Below are 25,303 nucleotides of genomic sequence, written 5' to 3' on the forward strand. Positions count from 1 at the left end.
TAGCAAGAAAAATGGCAGGTCATCGAACAAAATGTTATTTGAAACTCATAAGAAATGTATTTTTCGTTTTTACCTGCAAAGGCTCAATACATCTTAAAAAAAAAAAAAAAAAAAAAAAAAAAAAAAAAAAAAAAAAAAAAAAACCTGATATATACATGGCATCAACTTAATACTGTCTTTTTCTTCGGCTATTATAAAACATATATGGCCACAAAATATTTCAAAATATGGCCTCTGTAAAAAACTAGTAGAATTAGAATATGGAAGGGAAAATCTGAGAAACCAAGAGGTTACCCCGTGAGTTCAAATGGTTAGGGATTGAACCAGTCACCTCTTGCATCAGAAGCAAGACATAAACTATTGAATTTCCATACTTCCCAAGGAAGCTCAAACAGGTTGAGTTAGTATCCGTACTCTTTTTATTACAAATAGTTTTTAAGACGATTGGATGGCGTATCTTGAAAAATCCAAAGAATCAATAAAACCATGAATTCAGATGTGAACCAAAAATCACTTGAGCTTCTTTACTTTGAAAACTACGATATCTCTTCAAGCAACGGAGGTAGGGTACTCTGCAGTATCATGGTTATACGAGTGCTTTATTTCCATATGCGTACTAACAGTTTCACATCCTGCTAGGACTTGGAGCATAGGCGCTGACTTGAAGAAAATATTGGGGGGTCCAAGCAATGAATAAATATATCATCATCGTATTCAACCGTTTTCAATTATTCCTTGATGAAGGCCCCCTCTTTCCCCCCAAATCTCGATCCGCTACTCCGCTGCAAAATTCATACTGCATTGATCTTCACTTGTCAGGTCAGTGTTGCCACAGTGTTGGTTGAAGCTTCAGTGCTCTATTCAACACCAGTCTGAAAACCGCCTTTTCTATCGAATAAGAAGGATGTAGGGAGGCCACGAGCGACTTCAAGCGAGTTTTCTTTGAAACTCGACTCGACTCGAAACAGACATATTTAAGCTCGACTCGAGAATTCGGCTCGAAAAATTTCCTTCAATTCGACTCGAATTCAGGTCAAGTTTCGAGTCGAGACGAGCCAGAACGAGCCAAATGGAGCTAAATTTTATGTAGTTTCAAGTACTCTCTTCAACTATCCTACATAGACTGTAATTATTATCAATGATACTACTGTTACTACAACTTATTATTATTATTATTATTATTATTATTATTATTATTATTATTATTATTATTATTATTATTATTATTATTATTATAACAACACCGTGTATAAACATGAAAGATAGGTGGCTTCTATCTGAATACTAAAAACTAATTGACTGCCGACCTCGGTAGTCGTGAAGTCTAGGAGGCATGGCCATCGTTCACGAGATTCTGGATTTGAGTTCCTGAGAAGCAAGGATTCGGCTAAGGCCAAATATTGTTAAAAATTATAGGGCGCTGGTCAAACATGTTCAAAACTGCTCGGCTCGGGCTTAGGATTGTCTTCTTGGGGGAGCTGATCTAAGCCGATGGCTCATCCAAACCGAGACGAAGCGAGCTGATAGCTCATTTGGGGTGAATCGATGGCTCATCCCAACCATGCCGGCCCGAGCATTTCGCTCCGTTGAACTGAGCCGAGCAAGTTTACATCATTACCCAGGTTGAGCTTCTGTTGGGGCTCAAAAATTCGACAGTTCAGGTCTCAGCCTTGATAGTAAGAACTAAAGTATATACTTAAATTGGTGCTAACGACATTTGAGGCCTCGTTATAAAATCCTTTGTCGTCTCGTTATCGAGACGAAACGAGATACAAGCAGTGTCCCCTCTCGTGAACAATACTAAAAGTATTGCACTTTATCGCTTACATTTCTCATGGCTTTCGCTTTCCAGTCTAATCATGCCATGATTTTAAAACGAGTTAAAACGAGCTGAACGAGCGAGCCATTTATCAAACTCGACTCAACTTGAAACACGACCTAAAAAACAGCGACTCGGTTCGGAACTTGACTCGAGAAAATTATGTTTGACTCGACTCGGAACTCGATTCGAATTCGAGTCGAGTCGAGTTTTAGCTCGACTCGCACCCATTCCTAGAAGGATATTCCTAACGTTGAATTAAAGGAATGACGAAGTTTACAACAGAAATTCTTGCTCCTCTTTGTTAATTCTTCCTCGTCCGGATTATATTGGAGGGGCGAGGACCCCACCTCTAAATATTGGGGAGACCAAAAGTGTCCTGCCCCCCCAAAGTCGGCGCTTATGACTTGGAGTATGGTTCGGACCCTACTTGAATATTACGTTTCGTCTGTCTGCTATTGAAGGAGGAAAAGAAAAATAAGAATCCCAACAATTCTCGCATTATAGTTTGATTTTTTTTTTTTTAATGTAGTAACGTTTCAGGTCGAATATAAGAGTATTAGATTGGAAAAGACTTCTCTGTAAGTTCATTTTGTATTTTTAAAGCGCACTTTGTTATTAAAAATTCACGTATCCTAGTGAATCTCTTCGACTGAAATTAAATCGTCAATATAATTCAAGAACCATAATACTGAATTCATAGTGCTTGTAAACTTCACGAATAATACTGAGTATTATTACCACATATGCACAATACTACTACTACTAATAATAAGAAAATTTCTTATGACAATTCTCGTAAGCCCGTTTAATCGATTAACACCTGAACAAAAGTATTGTCCTACAATTTAGCAAGTTTCCCGACAGGCATCATTTAAAAATATATTACTAACAGTGTTCACACTATATTAATAGGAATACGTATGTTGACATGTGCACACACACACACACACATTCGACTAGCCACAAGTTTACCCTCTCATTAACAACTACATCAACTGATGAGCGTACATGTGCTAATGGACTTACATATTACACAACAGTCATAGATGAAACACCGTAATATGCAACACCAAGGAAGTCCAAATTATCCAACTCCCATGGCGCCTTCAAAGCATGCTCTATGTTCTAACTAATCCTCACTATACTGCAATAAACGTTAAATCCAGCCAGAAACCCATTTGGCTGTATAGCGCTCGTCTCTCGTAACCAAAAAGGAATTTTCTCTCCCGAAGCGTTGAATACAGACATGTCAGAAACACTACATTGGCATCAATTTATCAATACAATAGCCGGAGAGGACAGGGGAAGGATCCTCCATTTCCCCCGTGATTTCAATTTTATTTAGCTGCAGCGGTACTACACGAGAACTAGACACACTGAAGAAAGTTACAGACACGAACAACACGATATATAGTATGAAATTTAACCCATTAACGATTGTATATTAACATTGAAATGCATATAGTTATAAAACACACAACTAAATACGTAAAGCACGAAATCTGCATATGATAATTAAGGCCAAGGACAAAATGATTATGCCTTCTTTATTTATTTATTTATTTTTACATCAGATTGTTCAAATATGAATGCAAGTGAACTCTCAATCAATTCTGTGACTAAAAATACTTGATCCTCAACAGTAAACACCTCAACTCTTAAATATTGGTATGTTCCACTTGGATACTATTTACAATTTATACTGACTATGCAGACGTATGGAAAGCAATAGTGTACAATGAAAGTTCGCTTAAACACTGCGTTCATAGTTTAAGGTGATACAGCTGATCGCTTACAAACAACTGCAGAGTTGCCGAAACGGATATTGTTAACACAGTAGTGCTGCTGGCAGTTATGTGCTTTATATTATATATATATATATATATATATATATATATATATATATATATATATATATATTAAAAAAATAGCGAAGCCATAAAGAACAGAACAGAACGAAAAGTTATAATTCAAAGGGTTATTCAAGTTTCTGTTCGAGGCACTGCACTCCCCGTAGAATTCGAACGCATGAACACACACATGAGAAAACGAACAGACATATATTCCAAGAATCACATAGGAGGTATGGCATTGAACTTGTGAAAACTTATTACAATACATAGGTATCACATATAATACTTTTTTCTACATTGATTATCATTCTTCATTGGATTTTCCCTGCAAATAAAGGATACTACTGTATATATCATACGGGCAGGGGCGTCATTTAGGGGGGCAGGAGGGGGCAACTGACACCCCCAAGAGTTTGAGGAATACATATACTTTAATCGATTGTGTACTAATATGGTAGTACAAAACGTGAAAGTCTTGTGTCGGTGGTGCCCTTGCCCCCCCCCCCACAAAGTCTGAAATGACGCCCCTGCATACGAGTTCGACCAAATTATCCGGCAATTAGGAAACTTGGCACGGTGGTAGATGCTGACCTATTATACAAGCTTGTGAAATAGTGTGTGCGCTTTTGATTTCCTAGTTATGGGTCATCAAATGTAGGGCGTGAACTGAGTGAAATTTTGGCAAAACAGCTTTAATAAAGATTTGCATACAAAATCAATAAAGGACGGCTTTTTTCCCCGCAATTAGGAAACTTACGCTTGTCACTTTAACCAGTCAACTGAAGTCTGACTTTGAAATTTCAAGTTTCCATTTAATATGACTTTTTATTGAATACTCTCCTTCGTAATGTTTTTATTGGTTCTATTGATTCTTTGTATCTCTAAGTAGAATTATGCTAAGCTTTATGCGTATGTAGTGGATATAAGTAACAGATTATCCCTAATTCAATTTTGCAACCTTGCTTTTGGAACTTAGATAGTTCTCATAAGCGAACACAACGTTGAATTTTCCATAAGGCAACTAATATTTTCTGATTCATTGGTTTGGTCCATTTGAAACGTCCGGAAGGATGTTCATGCGTTAAATTTGTACTTGCCCAGTCAAAGTAATTCCTCTTGCCATATACGCAGTCTTTAACTTCAACGAATTTTGTGTTTCGCAACACGAAAATATCATCTTATCCCATATATGACATATTATTTTAGTAATCTCAAATTGCCTTCTCGGGAAAAAGTAATCTAATTGGCAAACCAAATAATAATCAATTAAAAGCAAAACAGGTATATATGTCGGTCGAAGAAGAGCTTCATACTCCTAAATCACACACTATCAGTGTTGTTTATTTATTGTCGAGGTTACAAGATAAAGACACAACGTGTATTCGCCCATGTTGATTGCTTCTAATTAAGTTAGTTTATTTATCTTACGTCAGTTACGCACAATAATGGTTCAAATTCACGGTTTCATCTACCAATTTTCACACAGGCAGGAGCACCTTTCAAGAATGGAAGAGTATCCTTAGGCAGAAGCATGGAAATACAGGGCATCTATCTATCTTAATCATCTCCGACAATTGCCATACTAGATCCTCTACTTATCACTGGTATTAAATCCAGTATAAAATCCATGTTTTTTTCATCTTGTTCACTTTTGCCAAGTGCCCAACCACAACGAACTCATCTACTTTTAACCTTTGGACTATTGTGCAGGTAGTTAGCCACGAGTCAGTTTTAGTCGATGTCGGTTACGCCTTACGTCAATGGAGGATATGCCATCAATGGGAATAAAAAACTGCAATAATGCTCTCACGCAGAATAATTTTGCTACTCGAAATCCTTAGAATACGATTCAATACTAGTTGCAGCTAAATACAATTACGAATTTTCTCATGAAGTAGAGAATACTTGCTCAGCAAGAAGAATACACCACCACCGCTATATATAAAAATATATACATGTATAAAAATCTATAAGCTTCTGCTTCTGCATCTACATTTTTAGAAACAAAAACAACAACAACAGATGAACCACTGTTTTTCTGACATCTACCATTGAACAACTATGCCACTTCCAACACCACACAGAGTTTACTCCATACCGTGCGCTGTTGCCCTACATCCTACAACACCTCCCGGCCGTGCATGCAGAACTTTCAACTTCTCTAATTAGCCCTATACACGAGATAGTTACTGTAGCTCCAACACTGCTGAAAGCTGCTCCACAATAAGAAACTGCAAGCTTTCCAAGAAAAGCAAAACGAAAACAATTTGAAAACGGAAACTTACCTGGAACTGTTGCATAGGATAGGCCATCATTCCTCCAGGCTGCTGCATTGCCCCTTGAGTCATCTGTTGTCCAGGCATTTGTGGTTGTCCTGGCATACCCTGCCATGCTGCAGGTAACTGCATTCCCATCCTGCGGATATAAATAAATAAAATAAGATAACAGAAAAGTTTATTATACTTTCATTCAATGTTTTGGTTTTATTAAAGGAATTCAAATCAATTCTATGCCGACCTAGGTATAAGCAGGTGAGTGATTAATGCGCTTCAAACTTGGTGAGTGCAGGTTGAGTTTCGATTTCGTGAGAAACGATCTATAGGTATAAAAACTAAATCCATAGGAAGAAGAAAGAAGCAAACTGGATTTGTTTCGATATTCCTACAAGATTTTGGGACTAAGTGATTCAATAGTAAAGCCAAGGGCGCCGAACCTGGGGAGCCGGCCCCTCCCCCAAAGCTCATATGGGTCCTCCTATTGTATTTCTGAATATACAATATTTGGCATATTACAGAGAAATCGGCGCCCTTGAGTAAAGCACACCTCTTGGTCCCAAGACTTCCCCTGCTTGAATATCAGACCAGGTGATATTGTGGTCAACCAACAATGTTTGTGGCTTTCGGTGCGTTTCCCCATTTCTTCCTACATTTTCCATTCTACTAGTTACTTTACAATCATTCAGGCTGCATTCAATTTTCTCGTTTACCTTACCTGACGGGCACACATTAGTGTCAAGTTTTATTTCATTTTCTACGAGGCTTCATGGTGTATTAGTTTATCGAATCGATGATAAATGTTATTATGCCATTTCTATATACTTCTCGATGTCTAATGGGAAACTTAATATTGCACGTAAATCAGTTTAAAAGGGAACTGGCAGATAAGGCAGAAAAGGGAAAATATATGAAGAGTACGGGGGAATAACGATGAAAGTCACATTTTCACACTTCGGAGATATTAGCTTTTTAAACTTTGAAACGGTTTATTTTATGCATTTGATACAATGAGCAAGAATAAATGGAATTAAGCATAAGGTCAACAATCTGACAATGCACCAGAAATGTTCCAAGAGGTTATATTTGGTAACAATGGAGAAAATTCAACAATAGCATTGTAACGTAAAAAGAAAAGCGGAAAAAAAGATGAATGTCCAGAAAATTGAGTGAAAAACGATGAAAGTCACATTTCTCTCCTCTAACTTTAAATGAAAATTCTACATCACTGGAACGGATAAACCACAAAAAGATTTAAAATGATAACAAATCAGAAGTATGCTTCACGCACATAACTACTAATTGGGGAAAAAATCTCTGTATGTTCATTCCTGATGCGGTAAATTTGAATAAAACATCACTGACTGCTTTGTGGTAAGAAGTTTAGAGATTTCCTGCAGGTCTTTTCACTTCAAAGCAGATATTGATAACTCATGGGAATACACTTCGCCTGGTAAGAGGAACTCACCCTCCTTCAACCCAAATGATGTCTGCTTCTTATTAATTGCCTCTGTAAGTACCACTGTTTCCCATGCACCTTTATAACTTGAGGAGCGCATAGACATAATGCGTGGCTGTTCAATCTCTACTTTGACTTCCTTCAGGGGTCTGGAGGGAACAGGTAACTTCCTTTTGTACAATTCATTAGAGGCAAAGAAATGTGTCCAAGCCTTGAATATCTTCTGTTGGCACTGGACTACTTGGAATGGGCTAGGTTTGACTCTGCTGGATCGTATGACCTCATACCAATGTGCGGGAACTTCAGTTCGAGAAGAGCGTGAAATGAGTCCCATATTTTTGTCACACTCCAGGTATGAGTGGCCACGTTCTGGAAACGTCATAGTTATCCTGTCCAAACGCTTACAAAATGCAACAACACAATGTATATATCTAAATACTGTGAAACGTTTGTTTTGACCTGCACAAGAATCACAGAAAATATGCAGATGCCTCACATCATTTGATAGAATTTCAAATATGAAATGGTGGAGCATTGAGACGACTTCATCTGCCCCTTTCTTAGCTACTGTCTCGTCGTCCCCGTAAAAGACTGATTCTCCCGATGGCAGCAGATGAATATTGAATAAATGCACTGTTAGTTGTCGTTTATAATACACAATATTACTAGCTATATTCGAGAGTTGCAAATTCGCCTGAAAATCCATAGCAACGGCTTCTTTTGTGATTTGTGTTGTCGATACTGACGTTTCCTGGAATAAAATGTTTCTGCTCGCCGCAAATGTAGTTCTTTCTTAATATGCAAATTATGCAGGTCCTTTTCCTTCTTCCTGCCATCGTCATCTGAGTTCGCTTTGGATGCCAATTCTTCTTGCAATAGTTTCTCTTGCGCCTTCATTGCATCACATGCACAATATGTATCTGAACGGGGATATCCAAACGAAACGTTGTACTCAGTATTGAAAACACGCATGTAACTATCGTATGAAACATGGTTGTTAGGGAGCTTCCTCGTGGCTAAGCGGTTGGCGTACGCGCCTTTGGCGTGGGAGACCAGGGTTCGATTCCCGGCGGGAGCTTATGTGGTTCGCATTCCACGTTAATCAGTAGGTCCACGTCTCATATAGCCTCGCTGCTGAAAGGGACGCTAAACTAAAATCAACTCAACTCAATGGTTGTTAGGGTACATTGCTAAAAACATGTGATGCAGCTTCTTACCATTGATTTCTGCCGGCAGATAAATCTTGGATGATTTCTTCAATGAGTAATGTGCTTTCCGACCTCGAAGAGATTGAATGTGTTTATAAATTTTTGTAAGGTTTCCTAGCGTAAAGAATGTGGTCGATTTTTGTGCTTTCCTCTATCGGGGACTACCGTACCACATTCTTTCAACTGCTCTTAAATAGTCTGTAAAGTTCTCGCTGATATGCCATGAAGGGCCAAAAATGCTTTGTAGCAAACCGGTATTTCGTCCATCACATCATTTCTTTGAACCCTTACTTTGGACTTGTACGCATTATCACGAAGGTGAGCCTCATTTTGATTTTTTCGCGGGCGCCTCCTATTCATTAGATTAACTTCAATTAAACCGCTTAAATGGAGCCGTTGAGCACCTCGATCAGGCAAAGAATTGAAATGACTGATGATATTATCCCTGCCACTTCCGTGTACACTTTCAGAACACTTGACTCTTCTACACTTACAGTCTGCACCTGTTTCATGCGTTTGTTGGCGTAATTTTTTGGAAGCGTCCGACACACGTCCATGTCCTCTTCTTTTCTACCCACGTTAATTTGCACCTGGGCACGAGTTAACATCCATGTTAACTCCAAAACCGTGTTATTATTAACGCATTTCTCAGCAACACGACTGCTCTATGTAAAGGCGTATTTCTACTGACAGCTAAAAGCGTCGCGAAACAATCTTATCATTCGATCGAAAGTGTAACAATACAAAGACTTGTTCAGCAGGAAATTGGACTTCCATCGTTTATTCAGCGTATGCTGTGACATTCATCTTTCTTCCCTCTTTCAAGGTTTTTAAAAACTCGTTTTACATGGGACTAAAAGCGTTTCTGTGGAAAATGAATATATGTCCAGAAAGCTCATGCTGACTTCTATCGTTGGCGTCCATAAAATAAAAATCGTTAAAAATGGACTTTCATCGTTATTCCCCCGTACTCTTCATATGAATTCGTCTTATTGCGACACAATCAGGTTTTCTTTGAATGATGAATCTGACAACCTTTATCTTGAACCAAAAAATAATGTACACATTACTATTAGTACGCTACTCCTAAACAATCAGCAATGGCTCTACATTGAGAATAACGATGTTGTAGAGTCCTCAAACAAGAAAGTCAATTCTACAAGCAAGGGAAACATACGGAAAGATCATTGGCAGTAGTATGTCCTGTAAGCGTTATCACCGAGTCCATGTAATGCTACGAAATTGCGACCTACAGCATCATAAACCCACCGCTATGTTTCATGGTACAGAAGATAAAGTTCGGAACATAATCAGCTTCTGCGTACATAAACACGGCATGTTGTTTTAAAAATTGGTGAAGGAGGACAACTCGCACCATATATACTACGCGATAGAACATAACCATTTTTTTTCCTCGAAGGTCAAGATCTAAGGGTTCACTTGTCCCTGCCATAAATTCTTTGTAACTAGAATCCGGCGTTGCCGCTCGAACTCACATAGAACTTTTTTCAGCTGTCAGTATGGCTAACCCCACTACGGTTATCATAATAGCATCGTACTGCGTTTGCTCCCTCTGACATCCGTAACTTTTACACTAATATAGGCTAGTATTAGCGTGATTGAAGAACGTATATTTCGGTTGCTAGGTTTTGCAATCAGCCCACGTCATGTGCCGATATATGAAAGCTATTTTATTATACTTGTTCAACTTAAAATACAAATTACTTTATGTCGAGAAGCATGTAAATATTATCGAATAGAGCAAAACTTCTCTACTCCCGATCCAAGCCTTTGCATTATGTTTCCTCCATAAGTGACGTAAAGGCAATGCTCTAAATAGAAGCGGGGGAGTGTGCATGATATACTTCTTTAGATCTTCCACTTCGAGCACTGCGTAAAGGAATAACAACGCAGTTTAAAAGCCGAGATCTTCCTATCTTGAATATTTTCAGTGCATAGCTGATGGTTGTTTTGCGCCATTGGTTAGACACAATCCGTCTTGGATCGAAGCTCTATGGAGTCAGTTTAGCACTTTCTTATATTTCTTTGCAAATTTCCTCACTATTTCAATATGCATTTATTATTTTATTAACAACGCCCTAGCTACACTGGAATATCACTCTCCGTGAGATCAGCGAAGTTAAGCAGTGCCGGGTTCGGTCAGAGGAAAGATAGGTGTGACCATTCGTAGTCACCAGACGGTGTTGTTGTTGCAGCGTTCACTCAGCGTCGTGAGGACAATTCAGGGGAATAGAAGCAAACCCTGCTAAATCCATTTTTTTTTTTTTTTTTTTTTTTTTTTGGTCAGGGAACGAAGACAGTTTCAGAATTGTTGAACTTTTTTTCAGTGGTAGATTTGACTCATCTGCGACCATTAAACAAACAAACAAAAATCAACAATTCTGAAACATAAAGACGTCACTTTTTCTTCGTTTCCTGATAAAATTGAAAAATGGATTTAGCAGGTTTTGCTTCTATGCCCCTGAATTGGGAAGCCACTTGAAAAAAAAAAAAAAAAAAGTAGCGAACTGCAGTCTATGAAGCCAGCATTAACGGTGAGGATAGCCGATCTGCTGATAATACACCACAGGAATCAGTGCCATAAGTCCAGGCCTCCTAAGGGCTGTTGCGCCGGGAATTTAGTTATTATTATTATTGCTAATAATAATATTAGCAGTAGGCTTAATAAAGATTCTGGGTGCTTGTTTGGTTTGCTCATATCTACATTATTTCTCACTTTATGATATAGTTAGGCAGGTCAACAATTGATCAGTTTCATTCTAATGTGATGCAACACGTGTATAAAAATTGGACAAACTGCGAAGTAGAATAGTACACACAGGAAATTAGTAATGACAGCTTTATTGCTCAGGTGTTAACCCGTATACATTAATAAATATGATGAACTTTATACTTAATGGAATGTTTTTTTTTCTTTCTTTAAAAGAAGTTTAAATTGTTATTATAGTATTATTCACGGGCCTGTCGAATAATAATAATAATGATAATAATAATAATAATAATGCTATTTATAAAAGACTAATATTAGTGCATTACTGCTAATAGTAAATCACGTTCATGCTCATTGCAATAATATAATTGAATGATTTAGATTTGAGCATTTATATTTATTTATCCGCAAGTTCGTTGGTCGGCTTAAAAAAAAAAAGAATGCAAACAATTAGAGAGTATGATTTTAACCTACAATTAGTGCTTGAACTTTGCGGGTAAACAGTACCCGCCCGATACCCCTTGCGTTTGGTTTATTCGATCCTTAGACCTGATAAACTCGTTTGACCCGTGTTTGGCCTGTTTGGACCGTTTGACCCGATAGACTCGTTATGAGTTCGTACATGATAATTAGAACAATTTGTGTTACCATAATAAAGTGAAACAACACACCATTTACAATCATGAGAGACTAAACTTGTTTTCATAAAAACGGGGTTATCAGGCCAACCCCATTCATACGGTTCAATCGGGCAAATCCGATTCATACGAGTAAAAATACAATATCGGTCCAACGGGCGATCCAGGATCGAGTCTATTCTCCGAGCATTACCGAAAATGCACAGTAGTCCGAAACGGCTCGGACGTAAAACTGTCATATTATATTATTATTATTATTATTATTATTATTATTATTATTATTATTATTATTATTATTATTATTATTATTATTATTATTATTATTATATTAATGAGAGAAAATTACTTGTTGATTGACCTGTACGTATTTTATTCCTATTTTAAATGGTTATTTTTGTTTTATTTATCTGCTTATTGGTTTGCAACACTCAGAAAGAAGAATAGTTTGGGACTTCATTGTTTACCCTGGCTACACACAGCGGTACGAAATGCTGAAAACGTGGTCAAAATTCAAAATCTCTTTCAAAGTGCACAAAAATGGGCACAATGAACTATTTCATATGAAACTCGATCTATATTTCTCGCGCGCATTAGGTATTACGAGATACACAAAAGTAGGTTCACTTTAACTTCCAATACTAGCTCTGGTATAAACGGCTGGCCGTTTCCATAGGTGAAATTTAGGAGATCAATTATTGTTACTGTAGCGAACCTAATACTTAAACATAACCAGATAGAAGCTTTCCATTTTCATTTTAGGCATTTCGTACCACTGCGCGTCAGGGAGAGCGGCTAAGCTTTTGTAACACCAACAACATCCAATTGGTTGACAAACCGCACGTGGCCGCTAACAACTAGATGATAGTTTTACCGCTGATAAGAAAAGTTGGTTTAGCTTTGAAAACAAGTATACGTTTCCATCGGCAGTACATTAGGCATGTTCTTGGTACTATTCTTGCCGCGCTAGAGCGTAGTTAGAGACTGGGGTTTGGAAATTAAGGCCTGACTGGGAATATTGACGTTATGCAACTCCTGTAATTGTGATTGTTGCAATGGGCTGCTCCAAACGCATTAATTCCGCAGTCACCGTTGCCGCATTCGCTCTAAGGCCATCTTCAACACTCGGGGAATTCTGTCGCTGAAGCTTTCTTTCCGTTCACAATTACTCTTCGCCGACGTTGTTTTGTCACGTTGTTCTGTAAGGAGTCATCAGCTTGAGCTACATTTGCGTACTCCACAATTGGCCTCTTTGAAACTCGAAGGGATGTCTGATTTTGTCGTCTGCCAGCTTCAATGTCTATTTGAATAACAGTATAGCTGGTCTACTTTGCCACATAAAAATTCACATCATTATCTGTACTTTGGTATGAGTAACTCAATTTCGCAAAAAAATGATACTTGGTCTAGTCTGGCTGGATACCTTCCATATATCTTAAGACAATCCTTTTCCAGGTCACTCTTTTCCATCACACCACATTGTATGAGGACAATTCCTTTTTTGTCTTTTTCTTTTTTGTATTCAGTCAAAAATTGCTGTTGTCCATTGATCATAATTTCCTCGTATGTTAAGAACACTGCCACTTCAATGGCTTAATTTTCTTGATAATATCCGCCACTCCTGAGGTCTTCCTGACTCATGTGATTCTACTCTTATCTTTGCGAATGATTCCTAACATGCATCTCTTTGTCTTCGTTGTGTAGTCTGCAGATGGTGAATGTCTGATTCATCATCTCCGATTCATATGTCGAAACAGGCAGAATACATCCAATGACAATTTTTCGCTTTAGATACATTGTTATTTCACTTTACAATACGAAGATGTTTTTTCCGAATACACTCTAGCCTACCTTAGCACGATTGTTAATTTCTACTTTAATGCTGCCATCTATGGGTATATTCTATCCTCGATAGATGTAGGTATTCACTACTTCGAATTCCGTATTTTCGAATTCAATTTTGACTTCCCAAAAATTGCATGGAACAATACGAGCAGTAATAATAATAATAATAATAATAATAATAATAATAATAATAATAATAATAATAATAATAATAATAATAATAATAAACGGGTATGTGATTTATACTTTACAATGATTAAGTTCATGCGTAAAGTTCATCCCAGACCCTTTCAAGGATTATGAGTGTCCTGGCGATATTCAACTATCTTTCAGATAAAAACGGAAGCAGTACTACATAATCAAGGCCATAGTTATTTAAAATTTCAAATCAACCAAAGTTTTTGAACATGTTCTGCTCGAAAGCATTTTTTTAAAAGAACACTGGATACACTCTTTCAAAATATGGGGGGACTATGGTGGCTCAGTGGTACAGCGCTTATTTCTGGTGGGTCGGGTCCGTGGTTCGATTCCAGCTCGCGAAGTGGGTTTTGTGGTGGAATAACACGTTTTGCGTGGGTTTTCGTGGAGTTCTCCCCATCTCCCACTTTCTTCATTCCACCATTTCGTTCAGTATGGTCATCACGTCTCACTTAACCTCGAAGCATAATCGTGGTACGTTAAACTAACTGACATAGGAGCAATAACTTTTTAAAAATATAATCTATACATACTGCACATCAATATATTTAAATTGATTTTAAACATTAAAGTAACGACCTTAAAACCGTAGTTTCTTTAGGAGTTCTGGGTGGAGTGTTCCCTCATACCATCATGATTAGTAAGTATGTTTCATAATTATATGGGCTACATGTATTTCATAAATTATTATTATTATTATTATTATTATTATTATAAAGCCAGCTCCCTAGCATGGATTTCGCCCTCTTATGTTACCCTCTTTCGCCAGGTTCGACTTCTAAGCATTGTAGTTAGACATAATTCGAATTTTCAATATCATACTTGCCTGGCAAAGTTCTTTTCTTTTTTATTTAGAAATGAAAACTGTGTGTCCTTATCAATTATATTCCTTAACGGTAATAAAATTAAATTTCAAACCGTTTACGCAACATATTAAACTTCTAACGTAACTTTAGTACCAGATATAAACAATTTATTAAGAAGTGTCACGATATTGCTATCAAATTTGATTGGAAAACCACTAGCTACATCTATCCATGATCAAAGTAAAAGTCTGTTTTCTGAGAGGAGACAGTCATGCCATCTTTCACCTGCAACGATTACTTCTCCATAACACCATGTTCCATCTAGCGGTGAGTATTTGAACGAATTTTCTTGACTACACCTACGCCAGCCTAAATTAGTCTCTTCTACTAAATACGAAAAAAAAAAAAAAAAAGCTTCGATTACTACCTTCCTTCTCTTTTTTTCTTTCTTTCTTCTGCAACTGTATTTGCCTAAGACCCTTTTAATTGAAAATAAACTACAAATATTGCAATAAACTTTTCCTTGTCACTCAATGAATACAGCTACTGAAAACACTTTATTATTTTTCATATTTTTATTTTTATAAATGAAAATATATAAGATTTCTTCTCATTTCTAAATTTAACACAAATTTTAATGTAATGTCTCAAAATTACGATCTTAAGCCTAAAGAAGACGGGTGATTAATGAAAACGGGACAATGTCAAGAAAACCCACGGAGTTAATACTGTGTCCCACGATTTCACATGGCCTGCAATCGTACCAAGGACCTCAGAACCAAGAACCAAGAACCAAACAGAGGTAAACTCTCTATCAGTGAGTCATCATTACCCAATACATAATCCGAGTCAATAGCGTTAAAATGTGTTTGTCTCTAACGTAGTTTCATATACGATGCATATAAAGTATAGAGGTTGTTTGAAAAGTACATCTAGCTTAGTCTGAAAATAATAGCGCTTGTTTTCTGATTACTAATGAGCTAAGCGCTGAACGAAGACAACCTAGGAATGGCACAGACTAAAGATAACCAGACAGTTTTTTTTTTCTTTTCGGATGCAGAAGAAGGGGAAGGGGGGGAGAGTTGAATGAAAAATACCTAATGCCATCCAAGAAGCTATAGTAAAGTTGTAAAATTATTAAAAATTTTTCAGACATGGAGAAAAGATTCGTAATCACGGTAAGAAGTGTGTTGTCAACTTGACCGCATCACCCTTGGAATGAAATCTCTAGTTCAATGATTATACCCTTTGCGCTTAACGAGACGCATAATTGATGACAGTGAACTCTTATAAAATAATTAGTGAAATGATAATGTGGGAGGAAATGGGACAACACTGAGAAAACCCAGACACACACACACACACACCACCAAAATCTCACGATGGCTTGGGAGCGAACCAGAAAACTCTCACATCAGAAGTGAGTCTCTATTACTGAACAACGGCGGATAAGTTTCTGTGCATTAGGGTGCTGTAGCGTGTTTTGTCTTAGATCTTGCGTATTCTTTAAACAGCGTTATTAGAACATTCATATGTTTAGAGTTATAGAACTGTGGTCTATTATATACTAGACTGGGTTGAATATATCGTTCAGCTTTCCCATCGCTGATTGTGAAACAGCTCTCAACCCTTTTATTGAACTTAGAAACAAGGATTAACCAATTTCTCTCTGGAACTTAAAAGACGGGTGTCTTTGATCAGTCCTCCCACCTATGCTTTAAGTTTTTCAAAATATTGGAAAATTAAAAGAATAATTTACAGTTCTAATGTGTAAATCTAATACTTACCAACTATTAAGTAACTAACTACATGGCCTGCAAGTTTATATGGAACAGAGAGAGAAAAATTAACTACGATTAAATTCTATCCCGTGACAATCTTATCAAGTTATTATTACCCACTTTCCCAAGGTTATTTTTCCATCTCTACGTCTACACAAAATTTTGCTTCCTACCGATTTACCAACCAACACTTCATATATCCCTCGCGTGTGCCAAATCCAAGCTAGGTATTCCGCCCAGGGAGGTCTCGAATTTATTACTTGCAACATATTCGATGAGGAGTTCCACTGTGTAACCTTCTCCACTCTCGCGTTTTTCATATATATTTTACCACATCGTATATATTATGAGCACTTCTACAAAGGATGGTTTTGTAGAAATAATTTCCTTATTCCCTAGAATGCAGATAAGACAGAGTTTGCGAGATTCGTCCCCTAAAGGAACAAACGATGGTCTTAGAAGTTTTGTTGCTATTCTTCAGATCTCCGAAATTATTGGATGTAGAATTTTCAAATTTTATATAAATATTTCCCATATATCCTAGGCTAACAAACACTAAACAAATTAAACCACCGAATTACTTTACGGTATTGTACAGTTTCTCTCTCTTCTGACTGAATTATTGGCATTAATTAAAATCCGTATAGTTAGTACAATATGCTGATTTATTACTTTCTTTTTCCTGAAATATCTGGCTGGTATTGTATATTTGGTCAAAACTGACATACCTCATTCAGGCACAACAATCTCTGATCACGTCATTTAAACATGGAATGACACGAGGAAGTTTAATGCGTAACAATTTTTACGATGCCCTGTAATTTCGTCAAGCAATCGTGTAGGCAGCCCATGTGAATCTGTTCTGACGAGATCTACCATAAAATGAATAACAGATTGGTAATGGTAAATTTTTATAATAGTATTACAAGATTGAAAACTGAGTACTTACCCCATGTATCCTTGTTGATATCCGAACTGACCATAAGTATAGCCCTGCATTCCTTGCAGAAATTGTCCCTGCATCTGTGCTGGATAACCCTGGGGATACCAATAGCCCATTTGCTGACCATATGCATATGGATACTGAGCTCCTGTTAGAGGCTGGAATTGAATTAAAAGAGAGGAAAAAGTGAGAACAATTACTTCAAACAATAGAACTATTATTTATACTGTCAAAGGATATATTATTTCTCAAGGGTGGTCTCTCCAAAACTTGCGGATAATGTGGAATCAAAAGTATACGTTAAACTTAGGTTTAATTTAATGCCTTGGAACCATCAGTTTGTGCTTTTGGTTATATACCATAAATTTCATTTCTTGATTGATTTTACAACTAAAGTGACAGGGTTAATGAAAAAGAGCGAAAGTTGAACTTCCAATTTTTTACAATACACATGTTCTCTCACCGGGAATCGAACTTGGATACCGTGTCTTAAAGGCTAAAACGATAACTAGTTATTCACGAAAGGAGTACAGAAATTATTAAAACTGAAATAAAATCATCCTTAAAAACAGGCCTCGCAAAAAAAAAAAAAAAAAAAAAAAGGATGTTACTAAATGAGGTGACATACACAAAATTGAATTACCTCCCTGAACAAGATATTTTACGAAAAAATGAACATTTACTATACATTTACCACGTACTAAGATATACGTAAATGCAAAAGAGCACACGTACTGAAATGATAGTTTTGATACTTAAGCGCTACCTCCAAGATGAAATTCTGTGTATCTTACTGGTTATATATATTTCATAATAAATAACGCATATGATAATCATATTGTTAAATTTCAATATTTATCGTCCGTTTCTTTCTTTCTTTTTTTTTTTTAAAAAAAGAAAAAGGTCTGGTTGTTTTATATATACCAGGAAAGTAGCAGAACTGAATTCTTTACTGTTGCAATTATCATACATTACTATTTATTCAATGTTTTTATTAGGGAAAAACCTTGTACTCTAGTTTAAAAGATTAGAATAAGAATTTATCTTTATCTTAAAAAGAGTTTTTTATTAATTCAACTAATTCCTTAAAGTTGCTTACAATGGATGTTATCTTGATAATATGCACAGAGAAAGTAGTTGTTTTTCCTGCATTCTAATTTTTTAAAAATTAAAAAAAAAGAAAAAAATAGATGATTTTCTGAATGCGCTATTTTATACGTTGTGACGCTAGTCGCACATCAGATTACAAGCTAATGTAGAATTTGTCTCTCTTTCTCCTCGCAGACTGCATGAAAAATGTTCTCGCATTATTCCACCATTGGGGCCTCTATGTCATCAACACGCATGCAAATAATTTCCAAAATTAGAAAATACAGAAAAATGGAAGAGTTATCTATGGTAATGCGGCAAAATACAAAAACTTCCGCTATGTATGGCGGTCACGAAACTTAACACGCCCAGCCTTACGATTTATCGCCCTTGTTAATTATATACCACGAACACACACAAATTAAAGAAAAAAATGAAGAATTAAGTTATATTGTAATATATTAGAAGAACTAGTTATAAAAATAACAAGAACGGGTGCTGTGCTACTGGAATCCGAAAAGAAACTATTATCATAGAGTAAGTATATTTCTATGCTATTAGTAATACATTTACTCTATGCTATTACTATTATAAATGTAAGAAAAGAATCGTATAGATTTAAATTTGAGCTTATTTGTTGGTAAACAAACAAACGTGACATATGTATCAGCTTTCTGTAGTACATGTTCGAACTAACTTCCTTCACACCTTTCTCTATCTCTGCAGTAAGTAAATTATCAACTTTACATTTTTCTTGGGCAATAATATGATTTTCATCAGTGGTATACACGTAATTTCTTCAAAGGGAATACAAACAGTTTTATATTCTTTCAGGACAAGTGTAATGTCTGTATTAAATAACTAGCTAGCTAGATGAATTAATTTGTATTTAAATGAATCTCAAAATGAAGTCCGAATAGCAAAATTTTTGTCCACGAGGTTTCACGTCGAGAATGGACTCAAACAAGGGAGATGCTTTGTCGCCATTATTATTCAACTTTGTTTTAGAGGGTTCCACAGGCCATAGAATTAGTTAGTTTTATATTATATATACAGAGAGAGAGAGAGTAAAAACTTCACTGTTTACTGTTTAGAATGATTAGTTTATTGGAGGCGTAAGCTAAACAAAAAATGTCGACAAGCAAATACAGAATCTCTTTCGTTTCTAATGCTGTTTTTCTTTAAATAATCGCAATAACGGAGTCGGCTTCTCAATACACGTGAAATCTCGTGTACAGTCAAGAATAATGGAGAGTTTTAAAACAGCTTTTCTTACAGTTTTGCTTTTGTTTACCAGGAAATTTTATAAATTCATTTTTACATACTTTTTCCGACATAGTGAACATTAATCTCCTTGTTTGTCATTTGGTGCAAGGTAGCATCAAATGTAGACATTTATTTTAATAAATCCAAAAAATTACGGCTAAAATCGGTGTTTAACGTTTCTCTCACTCCTGAGTGCTAAATTGGTGAGTCTAGGTGGTGAACATTGACAGATACAATCTCTCAAATATATTCTCAGTGCTTCCTTTACACCGAAGCAACCTGACGAAGTATTGAACAATAAATTTATCTTAATTTCACGATGCTCTACCGTTGCAGAAAGGTCTTGTTTACCCAGGCTGATCAGAAAATACGATTTGAGTTTTACAACTCATCTACCCAGGAATAATACAGAATGAATGGAAGGGCGACAGAACTCAGTAATACACTGAACATTTAGATGGAGGGAATAATGGAAACATTTTTATTCACAGTGGAAATGTTGGTGTCCTGAGTGGGATACTTATAGAACTGTTATATCGACCTGAGTATTTCTGGATCTTGGAAATTTCAAAACTTTATTGAATGACGCATTCTTTTGTCCATAAATGTTTTAAAAAATCAACAGTACTCTGATGTGCGGGGCCCTGGACAGTTGCCCGGTTCACCCTACGTAAAGACCGCCACTCTTAATAACATGATAAGTTTGTCACTGTTAACAACATGATAAGTTTGTACCTTTGTAGAACAGCAACAAGAGTTACCATAATTTTATGCAATATAATAAGCTGGACCTATTACTATTATTATATTATTAATTGTCTATTAACTGTATACTCATTCAGTAATGTTTACGTACTTTAACTTCTATATTATATTTGTGAAAAATATAGACTCCCTCCTATATGCAACCCATAATTAGGATTAAATTAGTATGTCCATCATTAATAATTCTATTTCAGTAGCTATGTTTATTGTTTAAAAATGTATATTGCAATTAAGTACCTTAAACGTTAATGAGTATTCATTAATCACTGATTACGTGTAATTACATAATTATACTCTGTTCGTACATGTTTTATCATCAGTTAATTGAAAGGAGTTACGGAAAACTTGTTGAGTTTTATGTACTGATGACTAAGCTTCTTTTTCTTTTCAAGCAGCAGCATCCAAAATTAAATATACTTTCAGGTAATCCAGACAAAATAACGACCATTTGGACACTGATCTGCAGGTCTCACATATTTGCTAGAACTATCCTACAGGTGACACCGCAGTAAAGACTAATGGATCCACTTTGGGAATAAACTTCAAAAATACTTTTACTTCTTTCTTTGGTCGATTCAGTGTTGCGTCTTTACTACCATTTCTGTCGAATTACTTTTATTTATTTGTTTGGACAGAAATTGCAGTGTAATAAAATATGATAGATATGAGTCAATATTTTCCTTTATATTATTCCAAAACGTTTTCCTTTAAAAAAAATGAATTTCCTATTTTCAGGTAAATGTAAGGTTTTAATTATTATCAATAGATGGCATTACGTTCCCCTTACTTTTCTCATGTATTTTGTATGGAGTAAGAATATTCAGAACAATTCAATCAGAATAATTCTGCATTCTTTTGCTTTAAAAACATTTACAGTTCTGGAACTCGTTCTACAGATCCTTCCAGAATATTGAAGTAGAACACCTTTTCTATTGTCTTAATACTTAATTTGACACTAATCGTGCTTCACAGTTTAACATTTTACTCTTTTCATTGTTGACAGAACTTTATTTTACTTTTTAGAAATACATCCCCAAGTTCGAAAGAAAAATTAGGGAGATTTTCGCGTTCTGACTTCAGATGAAAAAAGAGTCGGTACTAGGACAAAAAATAAATAAATAAATAAATAAATAAATAAATAAATAAATAAATAAAGGACTGTTCTGACTACATCGAGACGTGGCAACGTCACTAATACAAGTGAGTACTGTTTCACAAATGAAACTAAGACTGCCAAACTATGCGAATAAGAATGCATATATAAGTACAACATTCTACCACTTCCGGTTTTGGTAAAATGTTGTGGATAGTCATGATATGTTGTATTGAGACGCTAAATCATTTGCAGAAGAGGAGTTCCTTCGTGGCTAAGCGGTTAGCGTGCGCGCCTTTGGCGTGGGGCACCCGGGTTCCATTCCCGGTGGGAGCTCCTGTGCTTTGGATTCCACGTTACTCAGTAGATCCACGTCTTATATAGCCTCGCTGATGAACACGACGTAAAACTCAAAATCAACTCAACTCGTTTGCAGAAGAAAATGTTTCTTGCTATCTATTACCGTGTTTGTCATGTGGCGATAAAAGCTGAAATCGGAAATGGCTAATTTTAATTATTTTCAGTTTGAACAAAGCTTCAACGGAGGAGCTAAAACCTATTCTTGTGACGCTCTGAACCGATTAAAAAAAAAAGTAACTTCATAGTATTTACAGTTTTTGCTCTACGAAAATCAATATTGAAACCGGAAATAATAGTAAATCTGAATCACTTTCGTCCTCGGTAGAGTGTTGTGGATAATCATGATACGTTGTCTTAAGACGCTGAATCGTTTAGAAGAAAACAGCTTCTCGCTATCTGTTACACTTTTTGTTCTATGGCGATAAACGTTGAAACCGGTACTGAAACTGAAAGCAATAATACATTTGAATCACTTCCGGTTTTGGTGGAGTGTTGTGGATAGTTACGTTATCTTGAGACAATCGCTTACACTTCTTGCTGTATGTTACCGTTTTCGTTCTAAGGTGATAGACGTTGAAACCGGGACACTGGATCGATTGCAAGAAACAGCATCTTGAGAGCATTTACCGTTTTGTTCTACGGAAATCAGTATTAAAACCGAAAATTTAAATTTAAGCCACTTTCGGTTTGGGTACTGTGTTGTGGATAACCATGGCATGTTGAATCGTATACAAAAAAAAAAAACGTTTCTTGCTACCTATTACCGTTTTCGTTCTACGGCGATAAACATTGAAACCGGAAATTGCTAATCTGAAACCTTTTCCGGTCTGAATAGAGGTCTAATAAAGATGGAACATATTCTTGAGACGCTGAACGACTGCGAAAAACATCTTGATAGCACTCAGTTATTGCTATACGAAAACCAGCATTGAAGCCGGAAGTAATAGTAAATTTGAACCACTTCCGGTTTGGGTAGAGTATTGTGGTTAGTCATGATATGTTGCCATTAGTCACTGAATTGTTTGTGAAAAACTACTTCTCACTATCTGTTATCATCTTCGTTCTATGGCGATAAACATTGAAACCGGAAGTAATATGAAATTTAAACCACTTCTGGTTTGGATAGAGTATTGTGGATAATCATAATATGTTGTTTTGAGACGCTGAATCATTTACAGAAAACCGCTTCTTGCAATGTTACCATTTTCGTTCTATGGCAATAAACGTTGAAACCAAAAATTGATAATTTGAACCACTTCCTGTTTGAATAGAGAGTTAACGGAGAAGATGGAACTTATCCTTGGGACGCTGAATCGATTGAGAAAGAAACGCATCTCGATATCTATGATCGTTTTACTCTGGTACCTGTCAATAGACGGACGGACAAATCCGTTCTATAATACTTCCGACATTTATGCATAGCGTAGTTTGGATTTCTATAGTAAAGCTAGCTCAGTTTTATTTTTTTTACAACTGGTATGATTTTTGGTTTGGCATTTTACGTTACTAACGATATGCCAAACCGGTTCAAACCGTCCCATATCGACCACTACTATGAGTGCATTAATAAGCAAATTATTATTAGTAGCAGTGTTATTATAACTAAAGAAATCTCCGTAAAAGCCCTAGATTTGTGCCTGGTACATAATGAAATTTGGAAGAATTTGTTCAACTGAATAAACTTACAGTGTTAACCATCAATTTGCTTAAAGCGGAATTTCTTCTATTGTGAACCAAATTTTGATTTCAATTTTATTCAGCCATAGAGAAGTTTGTTTCATTATACTTTTTATATATGAAAATGTTGGGTCGAATAGCAGAAGGGAAAGTACTGACACTTGACCATAAATAGAACTGGATAAAAGTTTTCCTACAGCAGCTAGAATGCTTAATAGGAGCCAATGAGACATTTTATATTTCAGAACATAAGAGGCCGTATAGGCGATACTGGCGTATTATGGACAACTTACGGGAATGGTTTATTTTCAGAAATAATACATCATCCATCTCCTTTAGTATTATTATTTTCATTAAAACTAATAATTACTGAATTGTGTATTATTGAACGCGTATAACAAATCACAATTAATGTTCTACACAATTATTTAAGAATAATGAAGTTTAATATAGACCTATCTTCTTGAAAGCTTAGGTAATTTAAATAATTACTAAGCAACCTAACTAATGCTGGTTTAACTAACGAACGAAAAAAAAAAAAAAAAAGAAACAATTGTACGGTTTCGTGTTTACAGGACACCATTTTTCAGCCGTCCCTCTCCCTCCACTCTCTCTTCAGCATCTATAGAACACGTGAACACATGTGCAACGCCACCACTACTACAGCAAATGGAGATAAGCTTAGTCTACATGGCACGCACCATGCACGACGCCAACTTTTTCTTGCAGTATATAAAACATGATGCATTTTTGATGAGCTATCGTCCTACCGCCCTTATCAAGAGTTTGCCATCGAAACTAACCGGGAAAGGTGGTGTGTCACGCTCTAACTGCTTTTCACATGGTATAGAAAGAAAATTGCATAAAAACTGGATTGTAACAATCACAGAAGTCAATGACCGTCCTGTCCTGATTCATATAAAAATATGAAACAAATTTAAGCAAGCATTCCCATATTTTAGAGAATATTTTTTTAATATGCTTACGCTTAATTTTACTGAGCATGTGAATCAGCTTGAAATATGAATATTTTTGACGTTTCTTAAAACAATTACAGTTTTGAATTTCATTCGATCTAGCAACTAACTTGCTCTATGACTTCAGAAGCTGACGGTTCATAGCTGCAGCCTGCAAACTACAAATCTGCCAAGTAGAACGCCATACATGTAGCAAGTTTCTCTTAAATGAGCGACTTTTCAAGCTTAGTTCAAGTACAAGAATATACTAGAATAAAATTGCACTATGAATTTTACATATAGATTGCCAAAAAGCAAAATCAACGTTTTCCTCGAAGGTGAAGATCTAAAGCTTAGCCAGCTCCTACCACAAATCCTTCTTACTAAACCATCTTCCACAGTTGTCATTGCAACAGAGAAATAACTGCAGTTTACCTTCAATATGACAAATCCCATTACGGTTATAACAGCAATATGATAAAGCTTTTGTTACTTCTAGCATCCGTAGTTTTTAGACTAATAATATTAGTGTTAATTCAGAGG

The 25,303-nt window shown here is 36.1% G+C and overlaps 1 protein-coding gene across 14 annotated transcripts in view; it reads right to left on the reverse strand.

Annotated features, from left to right (window-relative positions):
* LOC145689315 (nucleolysin TIAR-like) overlaps nt 1-25,303 on the reverse strand; it is a 1,166,854-nt gene that overhangs the window by 50,525 nt on the left and 1,091,026 nt on the right. For all 14 annotated transcript variants that reach the window (XM_081763493.1, XM_081763481.1, XM_081763496.1 and 11 more), the window contains 2 exons: nt 17,561-17,712; nt 5,961-6,090 (listed from right to left, as the gene is read on the reverse strand). In XM_081763493.1, the coding sequence (XP_081619619.1) occupies nt 5,961-6,090; nt 17,561-17,712 (282 nt within the window). The remainder of the gene's footprint in view (nt 1-5,960; nt 6,091-17,560; nt 17,713-25,303) is intronic.

The sequence above is a fragment of the Thermobia domestica genome, chromosome 1, assembly GCF_964235325.1.
Source record: "Thermobia domestica chromosome 1, izTheDome1.hap1.1, whole genome shotgun sequence".
Classification (NCBI taxonomy): Eukaryota; Metazoa; Arthropoda; class Insecta; order Zygentoma; family Lepismatidae; genus Thermobia; species Thermobia domestica.